General features: G+C 27.3%; 1 protein-coding gene across 5 annotated transcripts in view; it reads left to right on the forward strand.

Annotated features, from left to right (window-relative positions):
- LOC135140229 (relaxin receptor 2) overlaps positions 1-17,768 on the forward strand; it is a 140,171-nt gene that overhangs the window by 5,323 nt on the left and 117,080 nt on the right. For 4 of the 5 annotated variants that reach the window (XM_064070701.1, XM_064070699.1, XM_064070702.1 and 1 more), the window contains exon 2: positions 1,050-1,182. In XM_064070701.1, the coding sequence (XP_063926771.1) occupies positions 1,119-1,182 (64 nt within the window). In that variant the 5' untranslated portion in view covers positions 1,050-1,118. Of the gene's footprint in view, positions 1-771; positions 908-1,049; positions 1,183-17,768 lie in introns of those variants that run through there. The other variant, XM_064070700.1, reaches the window with a different exon arrangement.

Raw genomic sequence — 17,768 nt, forward strand, 5'->3', positions numbered from 1 at the left:
TTGAACAAGGCCTAAACTTTTTTATTCATGGTGATTATACGATATTTACATTTTCTCTCATGTTTCTCATTACATAGGTACACATTTTGGAAATTATTTCTAACTAAGATTTCTCTTGATGCCGGTTTTTTGGGTTCATTTTGGCAAATGGTAATTATGGTAAATTTAGTATCGAAAGAAGCTCGAAAATGATATAACATATTTAATTGAAATATATAAAAAATATTTTGAAAACTGCTAAGAAAAGTATTTTGTGTTTGAAATAATTGATAACAATTTTAAAAATGTCCCTTCACCTTTATTTTTTGTTCAGTTTAGCTGTCACGAGATGAAATGATGAAATCTTTTCCTGGCTAAAAGCTGTATTAAAATTATACATTTGTTTTTGTGACATTTTATTATTTTTATGACTGTTAAAAATAACAAAAATGTTAGAATTTTCACAATACTTGTGTTAGTTACCCAAGTCCAACATGGGAGGAACAAAATATAAAAAACCGGTTTAAAATAACACATTACTTAGATTATCGCAAACAGACGCTCACCTTTGGAAAATATTTGTCCAATACTGAGATTTTTCGGTTCACTGAACTTTTTCCAACGTCTCCGTTGCCAATTTTTTCCCCAAAACCACATTTTTCACCCATCTCCGCTCGTCCTTCGCTTAATAGCGCCACAAATTCCCCAACAAACAAATTGTCAATGAACGTGCTAAAAGATAGCAGCCATAAAATTACCATTTGTATAAAAACCCGTAATTGTTGTGTATATTTGCCGAGCGTTTAGCCATGTTTATATCATGTCAAAAATCCTCTTCTCCTCTTCTTTCCACTCCTCGCTCGATCCGCAGCTAAGTGATCCAGTGTTTATGAAATCTCCGTTTGCGCACCCCTGAAAAAATCGAAATGTATGTATGTTTATTTAGCCGATTTCGTAGCAAACATCATTACGCCTCTTGTAAACATCAAATGCGACTGATTGGTTTGTTTGCATGAACTGAAAAAAAAATCACAATTACAAAATACCCTAAAACGCGATTTCTTTTTCAGGTGAAGGGAGCGGAAAATGTGCGCGTTCAAGGTTGCCGCTGTTCAAATAACGAATAAACACGTGTGAAAATGGCGGAACTTTATTTTATTATCAGTGTTTTTTTAGTTAATGCACCGCAACGGTTTGTGACAGGTAGGTGGGGGTTATTTATGGTGTTTTGGGGTTTGGGAGACATAAGGAGCTTTTATGCGTGGATTCGCTCGTAAACTTCACGAAAATGGAAAGTTTCATATTGTGTTCGACGCGCGTTTCAAATTTTTTGGGGTTGATATTTGACTAATTGATGGAAGTGCAGCAGCGGGGAGTTGTGACAAGTGTCGCCACCTGTACGATGGTAGCGAACACTGTCGCTTTAATGTCATCTGTCATAAAACAGATAAAAACAAAAAAAGAAACAAAACTTCCTAGATGAAAAGTGAAAAATTCTTATTGAATAGTTTTAATCGATATAAGTGCTGCCACCTTACCGTTAATACCAACACCACATAACAAAACACCGAATTCCTAGAACGATTAATTATTTCTCGCAAATTACTTAACACATTTTTCATAATTACATTATCATAATTTTTCCTGAAAACAATTTGCTGGATCGGGTTTCTCCTACATGTAACCGTCATTGTGTGTTTGTTCAGCTTAACGTAATAATCAATAGCAATTTAATAACGCTTCTCAAAAAATTCAACATTTGAGCAAAAAGCGGTTTATTTCGTTATTGTCGCCTTGCGACCTGAGTTTGTTCATCTTACTTATTGCTTTATATGTCTGAGTATATTTAGAGTAAAAACGTTTTTTGTTTGTGATAGAATTTAAAGCTCTCTGTGGCAAAATTGAAAACTGGAGTGGTTTTATTCGCATGGTTTACTGGTGCGTTATGAATGGGAAATTGAACAAATCTTGTCATTTCTGACGTAAATTCGAAACCTGGATTATCGTCTAGGAACGAATCCATAGATATTACTTAATTAGTTCGTTTAACATGATCCATCATCTACGTGTCAGGTACCTAATCAGTTGCTACGAAAACCAGATGAAACCCGAAAATAAATTTAATCAAAATTTACACCGCAAAGTAAAAGAGGGAAAATAAAACTAAGAAAATAATGGAAATACAGATTTATTTCAAATTACGGTTACTGAAACTTTGGAAATGGATGATTACAACATTTTTTATTATCTAGAGAGATAAAAACGGTGTAAAGATTGCAAATTATTAAACTGAACAACAAAAAAAAAAAAACTGATAGAAAACTCCAATTTTATTTTGTTGTTCATGATTTACAGTTCACTGTAAGTCGAGAATTTTAATTTCTTTAATCAACAACTCAGAGGATGAAATTTATATAAAAATATTAAATTACGAACGCAAACATCCTTATATCTTCAGGGAAACGATATTCAGAAGAAAAGAAAAAATTAATTAACTAACATCGTAAGTTAAAATATTACGTCATGGTCGTACAATTTGTCTGTACTGGTTTATTCTATTTCTATTTCCGTGGCTAATTCTGTTAGTTGTACTTAATTAATTACACCGAGTTTGAAACAGCTATTAATTAATTGAGTCTTAATTAGTATGCTTAATTGAGAACAAATACGCTAATTCCAATTAATACGTAATTAAGTATTTAATTAACGACGTAGTTTAATTACGTATTACGTTAATTAAATAATTAGTTGATTAATTAACTATGTAACTTTTAAAATATTACGTAATGGTCGTAATATTTATAATAAAAATAATAATGTATAATTTATTTGCAGCCGTTGATTTTCTAATTTGATTTAGCTGATTTCCTAGTTAATTGTTTCAGTTGAGTTTATTTATAATTAATTACACCGAATTTCAAACAATTGTTGATTAATTAGTTGTTAATTAATAAATATGCTTAGTTAAGAATAAATACGCCGATTCATGGTTAATGATTTTTTTAATTAACTGCGAACTTTAGAACGTTCAGTAATGGTCGTAGAAAAAATTGAAATAGTAATTTGCTTGCAGTGGTTTATATTCCATTGTGATTGGAATCATCTTTTGGCCAATGTCTTCAGTTGCGGTTATTTATAATTAATTTTCCGATTTTTCATTTCTCAGTTTCTTGATTTTTAATTTTTCGAATTTTAGTTTTTTAGTTTTTCATGTTATCGATTTTTCAATGTTTTTTTCAATTTAGTGTCTCGATACTTTAGTGTTTCGTGGTTTCTATTTCCCGACTTTTCAATTTTTCGATTTTTTAAATTTCAGATTGTTAATTTCTAGATATTGTAGTTTTCGATTTTTTAATTTTTGGGGTTTAAATTTATAGATATTTTAATTATTAGATTCTTCAATTCTTGATTTTAAATTATCTTATTTTTCAGTTCCTCTATTTTTCAATCTTTCGTTTTTTCAATTTGTCGATGCTTCAATTTATGATTTTTAATTTCATGATCTTTCGGTTTTTCAATTTTTCGATTTTTTAATTTTCGAGTTTTCGTTTTCTAGATACATTTTTCAATTTTTTGATATTTCAATTTCTCATTTTTTTATTTTTTTTTTATCTTTATAACATTTAAATTTTCAGTATTTCAGTTTCTCAATTTTTCCATTTTGCGATTTCTGAATATCTTTATTTACGTTTTTAAAATTTTTGCTTTTTCAGTTATCCGAATTTGAATGTCTTTTTCGGTTTATCGTTCTGTCAATTTTTGATTTTTCAATAATTACCCGATTTTTCAAATCTTTATTATTTCAATTTTTCGTTTCAGTGTCTCCATACTTTAGTGTTTCGTGGTTTCTATTTCACGATTTATCAGTTTTTTTAGATTCTTCAATTCCTGATTTTAAATTATCCTAATTTTCAGTTTCTCTATTTTTCAACCTTTCGTTTCTTCAGTTTCTCCATGTTTAAATTTATGATTTTTAATTTCTCGATTTTTCGATTTTTTAATATTTGAGTTTTCGTTTTCTAGATGTTTCAATTTTTCGATTTTTCAATTTCTCGATTTTTAACATTTGAATTTTCAGTATTTGAGTTTCTCAATTTTTCCATTTTGCGATTTATAAATATTTTTATTTTGTTTTTTCAATTTTGGATTTTTCAGCTATGCGATTTTGAATGTCTTTATTTTTTCAATTTTCAATCTAATTAGTTGTTTATTAATTATTGACGTAATTTGAAACATTAACGAATGGTCGTAGAAAAAATTGAAACCACAATTTGCTTGCTCTTATATAGATTATATTGTAGTTTGATTCACTCCATGTCGAATTCCTTCAGTTGCGATTATTTATAATTAATTTTCTGATTTTTTATTTTTCAGTTTCTTGATTTTTAATTTTTCGATTTCTCGATTTTTAGTTTTTCGGCGGTTCCATGTTACAGTGTGTCTGTTTTTTTAAGTTATCGATTTTTCAATTTTTTTCCTTTTCAGTTTATCGTTCTGTCAATTTTTGATTTTTCAATAATAATTATCCGATTTCTCTAATTAGTTGTTTATTAATTAATGACGTAATTTTGAACATTAACGAATGGTCGTAGAAAAAATTGAAGCTACAATTCGCTTGCTCTCCTCCAATCCTTATTATTCCAATTTTTCGTTTAAGTGTCTCCATACTTTAGTGTTTCGTGGTTTCTATTTCCCGATTTATCAATTTTTGATTTTTTAATATTTCGATCTTTCGAATTTTCAATTTTTAGAATTTTTAATTTTCAGTTTTTCAATTTGTAGATATTGTTTTTTTGGATTTTTTAATATTTGGTGTTCAAAATTACTACATGTTTTAATTTTTGTATTCTATTTCTATTTGCGTGGTTAATTCTATCAGTTGTAATTATTTACAATCTCCCGATTTTTTATTTTTAGATTTCTCGATTTTTAGTTTCTCAATTTTCGACAGTTCTATGTTATAAGTAGTTTGACTATTTTTTCAAGTTATAGATTGTTCATTGTTTCTTCGTTTCCAGTTTATCGTTTCGTCAATTTTTGATTTTTCAGTTATCCGATTTTTCAAATCTTTATTATCTCAATTTTTCGCTTTTTCACTTTTTTTATTTGTTTTTTTTTTGTTCTTCAGTATCTCCATACTTCGTGGTTTTTATTGCCCGATTTTTCAATTTTTGATTTTTTAATATCATTTCCATCTTCCGAATTTTCAATTTTTCGATTTTTTACTTAATTTTCAGTTTTTCAATTTGTAGATATTGTATTTTTGGATTTTTTAATGTTTGGTGTTCAAAATTTCAACAGATTTTTAAAATATTTTATATAATATTTCTATTTGCGCGCCTAATTCTCTCAGTTGTAATTAATTACAATCTCCAGATTTTTAATTTTTCGATTTCTCGATTTTTAGTTTCTCAATTTTCCTCGGTTGTCTATAATAGTTTGTCTATTTTTTTCAGTTATGGATTGTTCATTGTTTCTTCGTTTCCAGTTTATCGTTTCGTCAATTTTTGATTTTTCAGTTATCCGATTTTTGAAAACTTTATTATTTCAATTTTTCACTTTTTTGACTTTTGTTTTTTTTTTGTTCTTCAGTGTCTCGATACTTCAGTGTTTCGTGGTTTCTATTTCCCGATTTTTCAATTTTTGATTTTCTAATATTTCGATTTTTGGAATTTTCAATTTTTCGATTTTTTAATTTTCAGTTTTTCAATTTGTAGATATTGTGTTTTTTGATTTTTTAATGGTTGGTGTTCAAAATTGCTACATATTTTAATTTTTATATTCTATTTCTATTTGTGTGGCTAATTCTGTCAGTTGTAATTATTTACAATCTCCCGATTTTTAATTTTTCGATTTCTCTCGATTTTTAGTTTCTCAGTTTTCGACGGTTCTCTGTTATAAGTAGTTTGTCTATTTTTTCAAGTTATCGATTGTTCATTGTTTCTTCTTTTCCAGTTTATCGTTTTGTCAATTTTTGATTTTTCAATTATCCGATTTTTCAAATCTTTATGATCTCAATTTTTCGCTTTTTCACTTTTTTTATTTGTTTTTTTTTTGTTCTTCAGTGTCTCGATACTTCGTGGTTTTTATTGCTCGATTTTTCAATTTTTGATTTTTTAATATCATTTCCATTTTCCGAATTTTCAATTTTTCGATTTTTTACCCAATTTTCAGTTTTTCAATTTATAGATATTGTATTTTTGGATTTTTTAATGTTTGGTGTTCAAAAGTTCTACAAATTTTTAAAATATTTTATATAATATTTCTATTTGCGTGCCTAATTCTCTCAGTTGTAATTAATTACAATCTCCAGATTTTTAATTTTTCGATTTCTCGATTTTTAGTTTCTCAATTTTCCTCGGTTGTCTATAATAGTTTGTCTATTTTTTTAAGTTATAGATTGTTCATTGTTTCTTCGTTCAGTTTATCATTTTGTCAATTTTTGATTTTTCAGTTATCCGATTTTTGAAAACTTTATTATTTCAATTTTTCACTTTTTAATTTGTTGACTTTGTCTTTTTTCTTCTTCTTTAGTGTCTCGATACTTCAGTGTTTCGTGGTTTCTATTTCCCGATTTTTCAATTTTTGATTTTTTAATATTTCGATTTTTGGAATTTTCAATTTTTCGATTTTTTAATTTTCAGTTTTTCAATTTGTAGATATTGTATTTTTCGATTTTTTAATGGTTGGTGTTCAAAATTGCTACATATTTTAATTTTTATATTCTGTTTCGACTTGTGTCGCTAATTCTGTCAGTTGTAATTATTGACAATCTCCCGATTTTTAATTTTTAGATTTCTCGATTTTTAGTTTCTCAATTTTTGACGGTTCTATGTTATTAGTAGTTTGTCTATTTTTTCAAGTTATAGATTATTCATTGTTTCTTCGTTTCTAGTTTATCGTTTTGTCAATTTTTGATTTTTCAATTATCCGATTTTTCAAATCTTTATTATCTCAATTTTTCGTTTTTTCACTTTTTTTATTTGTTTTTTTTTGTTCTTCAGTGTCTCGATACTTCAGTGTTTCGTGGTTTTTATTGCCCGATTTTTTAATTTTTGATTTTTTAATATTATTTCGATCTTCCGAATTTTCAATTTTTCGATTTTTTAATTTCCAGTTTTTCAATTTGTAGATATTGTATTTTTGGATTTTTTAATGTTTGGTGTTCAAAATTTCTACAAAATTTTAAATTTTTATATAATATTTCTATTTGCGTGCCTAATTCTCTCAGTTGTAATTAATTACAATCTCCAGATTTTTAATTTTTCGATTTCTCGATTTTTAGTTTCTCAATTTTCTTCGGTTGTCTATAATAGTTTGTCTATTTTTTTAAGTTATAGATTATTCATTGTTTCTTCGTTTGCAGTTTATCGTTTTGTCAATTTATGATTTTTCAATTATCCGATTTTTGAAAACTTTATTATTTCAATTTTTTTTTGTTCTTTAGTGTCTCGATACTTCAGTGTTTCGTGGTTTATATTTCCCGATTTTTCAATTTTTGGTTTTTTAATATTTCGATCTTTAGAATTTTCAATTTTTCGATTTTTTAATTTTCACTTTTTCAATTTGTAGATATTGTATATATTTTTCGATTTTTTAATGGTTGGTTTTCAAAATTGCTACATATTTTAATTTTTATATTCTATTTCTATTTGTGTGGCTAATTCTGTCAGTTGTAATTATTTACAATCTCACGATTTTTAATTTTTAGATTTCTCGATTTTTAGCTTTTCAATTTTCGACGCTTCTATGTTACAATTTGTCTATTTTTGCAAGTTATAGATTGTTCATTGTTTCTTTTTTTTTCAGTTTATCGTTTTGTCAATTTTTGATTTTTCAATTATCCGATTTTTGAAATCTTTATTATTGTATTTTTTTTAAGGTTTGGTGTTTATATTTCTACATATTTTAATTTTTAGATTCTTCAATTTTTAATTTTAAATTATCCGATTTTCCAGTTTCTCTATTTTTTCAATTTTGGTTTTTTCAGTTTCCTAATTTTTCAGTTATACGATTTTTAATGTCTTTATTTTTTCAATTATTAACTTGGTTGTCATTAATTATCGACGTAATTTTAAACATTAACGAATGGTCATAGAAAAAATTGAAACTACAATTCGCTTGATCTGATATAGATTCGATTTTAATTTGACTCATCTTATTTCGAATTCCTTCAGTCGCGATTATTTATAATTAATTAAACCAATTTTCAGGCAGCTGATTATTAATTAATTGTTAATAAAATAATTACGCTCATTTTCACTTATTTAATTAGTTAATTAATTAAATATGGAACTTAATATGTACTTGTGCTTTATGAATCCACCTTTATTGTTAATAGTTAGATACCCAGATTTTCGCAAAAAAATCTAAATTGTATAATTATACTATACCTAGTCGTATAAAAACAGAGCAATCGTCGAATAGCTCAGGCTGTGAAGTGTGCTAATAACTCAAGGTCGCGGGTTGAATCTCCTCATGGGCTACTTTTCTTACACTGTTATCGTTAAATAAATACAATTTAGCAAAATCATTTTTAGTTTGGTATATTTATAAAATCTTAGCATTTGTAAGTGTCTCCATATTTTGCAAATAATCACGTTTTACAGGGAATTTTTTTGGAAATCCATACAAAGTCGTAGATATTAAAATTTAAGGGATGAAAACTTTGGTGTAAAAAAATCTACATTAATTAGTCTTTTCTTGTTCGGGATAAAAAATTGTATTATATTAATCTCGTTTTTAAAACGGAACAGCGCGAGCACTAAATAAATTATTCCTCACCGGTACTTTGCTAATAAAAACTTTAATTATTATCCGTTATGAGCTTAAAATAAACCCCCACAGACCCTTATTTTCGTTTCGGCTTTTTGCTTCCATCCCGTAACAACTTTTTAATTTAAAACACACTTCGATCAAACAATCCCTGTCGAATTAATCACGAGAAAAATGCCATTTTTCCCTCTCGCTTCTTGTTCTACAACCCCTGATTGATGCCCCTAAACACTCCGATCGACGTAAATTAGTGTTAGTCAAGTTTATGCGAGCAATTACAATTAAGAAGTAATTGAGTGTTTTCCGTGTTTCCATTTCTGCTATACTGGGAATTACAAAACGACTACCGGGGGTAAATGGAATAAGACCTTCCGTTTGACGAATTTCCGATTGAGAAATTTATGGTTCCGGATTTTCCCCGGTAATTAATTTCTGGAAACTTGTAATAGCATTACATGCACGAACCTGCCCGAAATTTATGCAATTGTAAGGAAATTTGGGAACACGTGCAAGACATTCCGAAATGAGGATGAAAGGGTTGGGAAAATGGAGGGTTAATATTCGCCTTTTTATGGAGTGTGAGGGAAGGTTTTCGTAGAACTGCGGCTTAGGAGTTGAGTTGGATGTATTTTTTTTGGAAAGGTTAATTGGGGTTGTGATGTGTAAATAAAACACAATCAACGAAAGCTTCGTTGACTTTGACCTTTCAGCATTTTTTGTAATTCTTAATTTTTTTTATTTTATTATCAAATTACTGAAACTTTCAAGCTCACAAACATCGTTTATAAATATCGACACATTAAAACTTAATTATCCCTCGTTAATAGCCCGTTTTGTGTAAACAATTTTTTAATTAAGCAACGTGTACCGGTGCAAAGTGAAAAACCCTAAAGAAAAAACATCAAATTACTCGCACATTTTTCTATAGTGGCGTTTTATTACAAAATTGGTTTAATACAAATCTGAGAATGGAAATGAGAGTCAATGGGACTTATTGAATTTCATTACATCATTTAAATGAGGAAAAAACTCGACGAATATCCGAAAATTAAAATGCGTTTTCCTCGAGTAGAATTAATTTAAAGTTATTGGTTTTTGGTTGTATGGATCGATGTAACTTTCAGAGTACGATATTAACTTGAATTTAAAAGCGAAAAGTTCAAAGGTGGCTTGTATTATATTATTCATACATTGGTGAATTTTCATAAAACAAAAACTTGCTGGTTCCAGTTTCTGTAACGATTTTGTCGCATATTAAAGCGGGTTTGGTATTTGTTGACTGATGGCTGTGATGGGAATTTTGTAATGGGGTAATTTTGCGGTTAATTTCCGTTTTCGACGTTGTGCAGTTTGCAGAATATGAAATGCAGTTTTCCGGTTTCCGTCCGTCTTTATATACGTTAATTAATAATTACATACATTCATTTCCGAGTCAAATTAAAACTGGGGTAAATTCAAATATTGTCGTTTTCATCGTGATTACTTATACATATGGGGTGGTTTGTGCAATGTTTTTATTGTTTATTTTCAGCTTTTTGATTTTTCTCAATTATTATTTCATTTTTACATTGAAATTTTTCGAGTTTTCAATTTTAAATTGCTCAATTTTTCGATTTTGGAATTTTTTCATTTTCGTGATTTGTAACTTTTTAATTTCTCTAATTTTTTCAATGTTTCGTTTGTTCAATTTCTTAATTTTTCGATTTTTCAATTATGTACTAGATATTTTAATTTTTCGTTTATCCGATTTTTATTTTTCAATTATTCTATTTGTAGTTACCGATTTTTATTTTTTTTCAATTTCTTAATGTTTCGACTTTTTAATTTTCGAGTTTTCATTTCTAGATATTTTAATTTTTCGCCATATTTTTTAGTTTACGTATCTTTAATTTTTCGATTTATAATTTTTCAATTTTACTATTTTTGGTTTTTTAGTTTCGCAGTTTTTTATTTTTTCGATTTTTCAATCTCTCGATTTTATTTTTCAATTTCTCTATTTTCAGTTATTCAATTTTCCAATGGTTCCATCTTATAATTTCTTTTTTTTTCAATATATTGGTTTTCAAGTTCTAAATTTTTGACTTTTCAATTTTCCTGTCTTACAACTTTTCAATTTTTTCAATTGTGTTATGTCAAAATTTTTCTAGTTTTTTTATTTATCAATTTTTCAAGTTTTCATTTTTCAGATTTTCAACTTTTCAAATAGGTACGCGATTTTTAAATAACTTTATTTTTTGAATTTTGCACTTTCTCAGTTTTTCGATTTTTCAGTTTTTATAATTTTTTGGTTGTTCAGTGTTTCGTATTTTCATTTTCCAGATTTTTAAATTTTTGATTTTTTAGTTTCTCGATTTTGCGATGGTTCAATTTCTAGATATTTTTTTCGTTTCTCGAATTTTTGACTTTTCAGTTTCGATTTTTGAATTTTTATCTTTTTTTATTTTTTATTGCTTCCATTATTCAGCTTTTAATTATTCGATTTTTCAGTTTCTAGGTTTATAAATTTGCATTATTTTAATAAAAAAAAAACAATTTGTACATTTGACTTTTCAATTTTTGAAATTTTCAGTTTTTCATTTCTTCAATTTTTCGATTTGATTTTCAGAGTTTCGTTTTCTCAATTTGTCAAATTCTAAATTTTTGACTTTCCAATTTCCCGCTGTTTCAATTTTTCGATTTTTTTTCAATGGTTTCATCTTAAAATTTTTCTAGTTTTTCAATTTATCGGTGTTTCAAGGTTTAATTTTTTTCAGCTTTTCAATTTTTCAAATATTTGATTTTTAAATGACTAATTTTTCAATTTTACGCTTTTTCATTTTTTATAATTTTTTGGTTTTTCAGTGTTTCGTATTTTCATTTTCCCGATTTTTAAATTTTTGATTTTTCAGTTTCTCGATTTTTCGATGGTTCAATTTCTAGATATTGTTTTCGTTTCTCCAATTTTTGACTTTTCAATTTCGACTTTTGAATTTTTATCATTTTTTATTTTTTATTGTTTCCATTTTTCAGTTTTTAATGATTCGATTTTTCTGTTTCTATAAATTTGCATTATGTTAATAAAAAAAAACAATTTATTCAACATTTGACTTTTCAATTTTTCATTTCTTCAATTTTTTGATTTGATTTTCAGAGTTTCGTTTTCTCAATTTGTCAAATTCTAAATTTTTGACTTTTCAATTTCCCGCTGTTTCAATTTTTTCGATTTTTTTCAATCGTTTCATGTACAAATTTTTCTAGTTTTTCAATTTATCGGTGTTTCAACGTTTAATTTTTTTCAGCTTTTCAATTTTTCAAATATTTGATTTTTAAATGAGTTTAATTTTTCAATTCTGCGCTTTCTCAGTTTTTCGATTTTTCATTTTTTATAATTTTTTGGTTTTTCAGTTTCTCGATTTGTAGATATTTTTTTCGTTTCTCGAATTTTTGACTTTTCAATTTTGATTTTTGAATTTTTATCTTTTTTTATTTTTTATTGTTTCCATTTTTCAGTTTTTAATTATTCGATTTTTCAGTTTCTAGGTTTATAAATTTGCATTATTTTAATAAAAAAGAAACAATTTATTCAACATTTGACTATTCAAGTTTTGAAATTTTCAATTTTTCGTTTCTTTAATTATTCGATTTGATTTTCAGAGTTTCGTTTTCTCGATTTGTCAAATTCTAAATTTTTGACTTTTCAATTTTCCGCTGTTTCAATTTTTCGATTTTTTTCAATGGTTTCATGTCAAAATGTTTCTAGTCTTTCAATTTATCGGTGTTTCAAGGTTTAATTTTTTTCAGCTTTTCAGTTTTTCAAATATGTGATTTTTAAATGACTTTAATTTTTCAATTTTGCGCTTTCTCAGTTTTTCGATTTTTCATTTTTTATAATTTTTTGGTTTTTCAGTGTTTCGTATTCTGATTTTCCCGATTTTTAAATTTTTGATTTTTCAGTTTCTCGATTTTTCGATGGTTCAATTTCTAGATATTTTTTTCGTTTCTCGAATTTTTGACTTTTCATTTTCGATTTTTGAATTTTTATCTTTTTTTATTTTTTATTGTTTCCATTTTTCAGTTTTTAATTATTCGATTTTTCAGTTTCTGGGTTTATAAATTTGCATTATTTTAATAATAAAAAAAAACAATTTATTCAACATTTGATTTTTCATTTTTTGAAATTTACAATTTTTCATTTCTTCAATTTTTCGATTTGATTTTCCGAGTTTCGTTTTCTTAATTTGTCAAATTCTAAATTTTTGACTTTCCAATTTCTCGCTGTTTCAATTTTTCGATTTTTTTCAGTGGTTTCATGTCAAAATTTTTCTAGTCTTTCAATTTATCGATGTTTCAAGGTTTAATTTTTTTCAGCTTTTCAGTTTTTCAAATATGTGATTTTTAAATGTCTTTAATTTTTCAATTTTACGCTTTCTCAGTTTCTCGATTTTTCGGTGTTACAATTTCTAGATATTTTTTTCATTTCTCGAATTTTTGACTTTTCAATTTCGATTTTTGAATTTTCATCTTTTTTTATTTTTTATTGTTTCCATTTTTCAGTTTTTAATTATTCGATTTTTCAGTTTCTAGGTTTATAAATTTGCATTATTTTAATAAAAAAAACCAATTTATTCAACTTTTGACTTTTCAATTTTTGAAATTTTCAATTTTTCATTTCTTCAATTTTTCGATTTTCAATTTTACAACTTTTTAATTTTTCAGGTTTCCATGTGATAATTTCTATATTTTTTCAAATTATTGATTATTCAACTTATTCAACCCAATTTTTCAATATCTTTATTTTTTAACATTTTCTGCTCTCTCAATTTTTATTCTTTTTGTTCTTAAATATTTCAATGTTTCGTTTTTTCAATTTTTCGATTTCTAAATTTTTGATTTTTTAATTTCCTGAACTTTCGATTTTTTTAATTTACCGAATTTTCAACGTTTAATTTATCTCAACTTTTGGATTTTTGTTCGTCCATTATTCAATTATTAATTTTTTAATTTTTGAGTGTTTCCATTTTTCAATGTTCAGTTTTCTCAATTTTCCTAATTTTTATGTTTTCGATTTTTCAATGTATCGTTTTTCAATTTTTTGATTTCTAGATATTTTCATTTTTAGTTTTTAAACTTTAAGTTTATTTTTATTTTTCACTGTTTTCATATGTCACTGCTACGTGTGTTCACTTTCCCGATCATTCTATTTTTGAGTTTTTAATATCTGATTTTCAATTAAATTTTCAATGTTTCGATTTTTCCTAATTTCGTTTTTTCATTTTACTGATTTTAATTCAAATTTTAGATATTTTAATTTTTGGATTTTTCAATTTCACAATTTTCGATTTTGCAGCTTCTTGACTTTTAATTTTTTCATTTTTTTCAGTTTTTCAATAAGTCGATGTATCAGTGTTACAATTTTTCGAATTTTCAGTTTTTCGATTTAGCAAATTTTGGTTTTGTTTTTGTATTTTTGATTTTTTAATTATCCGATTTTTCAATTTTTAGATTTTTCAATTTGTCAGTATCCTGATTTTTTAATAATTCGTTTTTTCAATTTCTTACACTTTTGCAATTTCTCGATTTCTTAATTATCTGAATTCTGAATGTTGCCGTTTCTCGATTTTTTTTTTATTTTCGGCTTTTAGTTTTTCAGTTTTTCGATTTTTCAATTTTTTGATATCTCGACTTTTCAGTTTTACGATTTTGGAATTTTTCAAAATTTTGGTTTCGATATTTTCTATATTCTTTTTTTTTTGGTAAAATTGAGACTTTAGCTAATGAAAATAAAGAATTTAAATCTAAAAACTGCAAAATCGAGAAGTTAAAAATGAAAAAATTAAAACTCGAAAAATTGCAAATCATGAAATTGTAAAATTGATTAACTGATAAATTGTAGAATCTTTAACAATTAAAACATCCGTGCTTTGTTGTGATTGGTCGACACGGGTGTGAAAATCTATCTTCATTTAGTTAGTGGTAACAGTGTTGTATACGTCAAAATAAATGCACCCTTACTAAAACACTGACAAAGCAAATGCTGCTCAAACCATGTTCTTTACATTTTTTTTTTCCAAATCCTCACTAGCTAGAGATCAAAGGCGTGTCACTTTCCAGCTGTAAATCCCTCGAGAGCTCCAGATTAAAATGTTATTTGCATTATTCAATTTGAAAGTCGAACTTCTTTTACTTTGACATTATTTAACGCACAGTCAATTAGGGCGAATTTGCATGAGCGATAACTCGAAGAAAGGAATTCCGATGAACTCTAATCACTTTAACCGTTCCCAGATTGCAGCATTTAGTGGAAATTTTGCAACCCCGCCATTATTATTAGATGTGGCATTCGATAAACTTCCAGTTCGTGATTGACGTACGTTTCATTAAACTTAATCTTTGGGGATGCTTTGCCGAAAAGAGATCGAGGAAATGACGGCGGATCGCAAGCAATTTTTAATTTTCGGGATGACATCGAGATGATGGCTCCGATTTTGTCGTGGCCGGGCTGTAGTCTTATTTTTAGCCAATTAGATTTGAGATGCGACTCTTTCGTATTAACAAAAGGGAAGCCATGCTATCGATTTGGTGTTATATCCGTTTTCATTCAGTTCACTCCGATACCCACCGAAAAAACGAGATTTGTGGACTCGGTAAATCACGAAATATCAACCTACGCTCTTTGGCGGCAATTTCCCCTCGAAATGGAACTATGACTTTGTGGCGTAATTATTTTCATGGAGTTATTCGATTTCACGCACTTCAGATATTGAGTTCGATAAGTTTGATATAGGAATTGTGGCTAAAATTTGGCGCCGTTCATTTCATCAAAACGAATTTTGACGCCGGAAATAATTGGTTTTTTACTTTATACAATGTCTGTTTATTCCATTTCAGAAGTTTGCTGACGTCATCTGAAAAATTAAAACGGTATTTATTTAAAGCTTTCTTACGTGCTATTTTGCTTGACGTGCAATATTTCGTCTCTACTTTATTTTAATATACAGGATTCATCCTAAAAAATTAAGTACCAGAGTCAAAATTTACGACTTAAATAAATTTTCAAAAGGAAATTTTCCAAAACCTTTGGTAAAACACTAACTGAAATCGATTTAGTCATTACAGAATATTAACAAAATTTTCTTTCAAAAATAAAACGCCAGGAGTTTTTCACAAAATATATACTAAAGACCCTGAAGAGTCCTTCCCAAACTCAAAATAAGGGTTCCTATGATGAGCTATTTCAAGAACTTCCGAGATCTTTTCAAATTCTTCTAAAATTAAAGGACCTCGAAGATTTTTTCAGACAGGGGCTTTTAAGATTTTTCAAATTCTTTCAAAAACTAAACGTCAGTGACCCAAAGATTTTTTCAAATTCTTTCAAAAGTAAAATATTGAAAAATCTTTGAGATTTTCAAAAAAACACCATTGGGGACATTTTAAAAATACAACACAAGGATTCCTCAAAATTCTTTCAGAGCCTTTCTAAAAATGGCCGTCGGGAACAGATTCCTTGAAGCTTTTTCAAAAACTAAATGTCGGGGATCTACAGATTTTTTTCAAATTCTTTCAAAAATAAAACACCAAGAAATTTTTTGAAAAGTTTTTCAAATTCTTTAAAAACAGATATTGCATGGGGACCTTTAAGGTTCTTCATTCAAAAATGAAATAATTCTTTTAAGCCCTTTTTCTAGATTCTTTAGGAAGACAATACTGGGGATATTCAAAATTTTTTATCTTCTTTCAAAGACAAAAGACCAAGGACCTTCAACATTTTTGTAATTCTTTTAAAAATTAAACTTCGGGGACCCACAGATGTTTTCAATTTCCTTCAAATATAAAAACACCAAAGAGAGTCTTGAAAGATCTTTCATATTCTTTAAAAAAATTCACCATCGGGTACCTTTATAGGTCCTCAAATTTTTTCAAAAAAAAAAATACAAGGGACCCTCAAGATTCTATTAAATCGTTTCAAAAACTCAAAAATAAGATGTCTGGGATCCACAGTTTTTTTCAAATTCTTTCAAAAATAAAACACCTTCAAGGAGCCTTTTGGAAAACTTCCTGGATTTTTTAAAAACGACACCATTTGGGACTTTTACGTTTCATTAATCGCTTTCAAAAATAAAACACCAAGGAGGGTCTTGAATAATTTTTCATATTTTTTAAGAAAGATACCATTAGAGGCTATCAAGATTGGACGAAATTTTTCAAAAACAAAACATACAGGGCTTTGAAGATTTTATTTCTTATTCTTTTCCAAACGAAATGTCCCAGACCCAAAGATTTTTTTCAAATTCTTTCAGAAATAAAAGACCAAGAAGACTCTTGCAAAGTCTTTTAGCTTCTTGAAAAAAACGTACCACTGAGAATCTCAAAAATTCGTTAACTTCTGTCAAAAATGAAACACCTTGGACCTTCAAGATTTTTTGAAACTCTTTAAAAAATTAAACTTCGAGGACCCACAGATGTTTTCAATTTCTTTCAAATATAAAATACCAAAGAAAGCCTTAAAGGACCTTTCAGATTTTTTGAAAAAGGCAGCATTTGATACCTTTAAAATTCCTCAACTTTTTTCAAAAATTAAATACTAGAGAGCCTCAAAGCTCTTTCAAGTCGTTTCAAAAACTCAAAAATAAGATGTCTGGGATCCACAATCTTTTTCAAATTCTTTCAAAAATAAAACACATTCAAGGAGCCTTTTGAAAAACTTCCTGGATTTTTCAAAAACGACACCATTTGGGACTTTTACGATTCTTTAATCGCTTTCAAAAATAAAACACCAAGGAGGGTCTTGAATAGTCTTTCATATACTTCAAGAAAAATACCATTAGGGACTATTGAGATTCGACGAAAATTTTCAAAAAACAAAACTCAAGGGACCTTGATGATTTTATTTCTTATTCTTTTCCAAACGAAACGTCGCAGACCGAAAGATTTTTTTCAAATTCTTTCAGAAATAAAAGACCAAGAAGACTCTTGCAAAGTCTTTTAGCTTCTTTAAAAAACGTGCCACTGAGAACCTTAAAGATTCGTTAACTTCG

The sequence above is a fragment of the Zophobas morio genome, unplaced genomic scaffold (assembly GCF_036711695.1).
Source record: "Zophobas morio isolate AGI-343-1 ecotype UQ-CSIRO unplaced genomic scaffold, CSIRO_AGI_Zmor_V1 ptg000038l, whole genome shotgun sequence".
NCBI lineage: Eukaryota > Metazoa > Arthropoda > Insecta > Coleoptera > Tenebrionidae > Zophobas > Zophobas morio.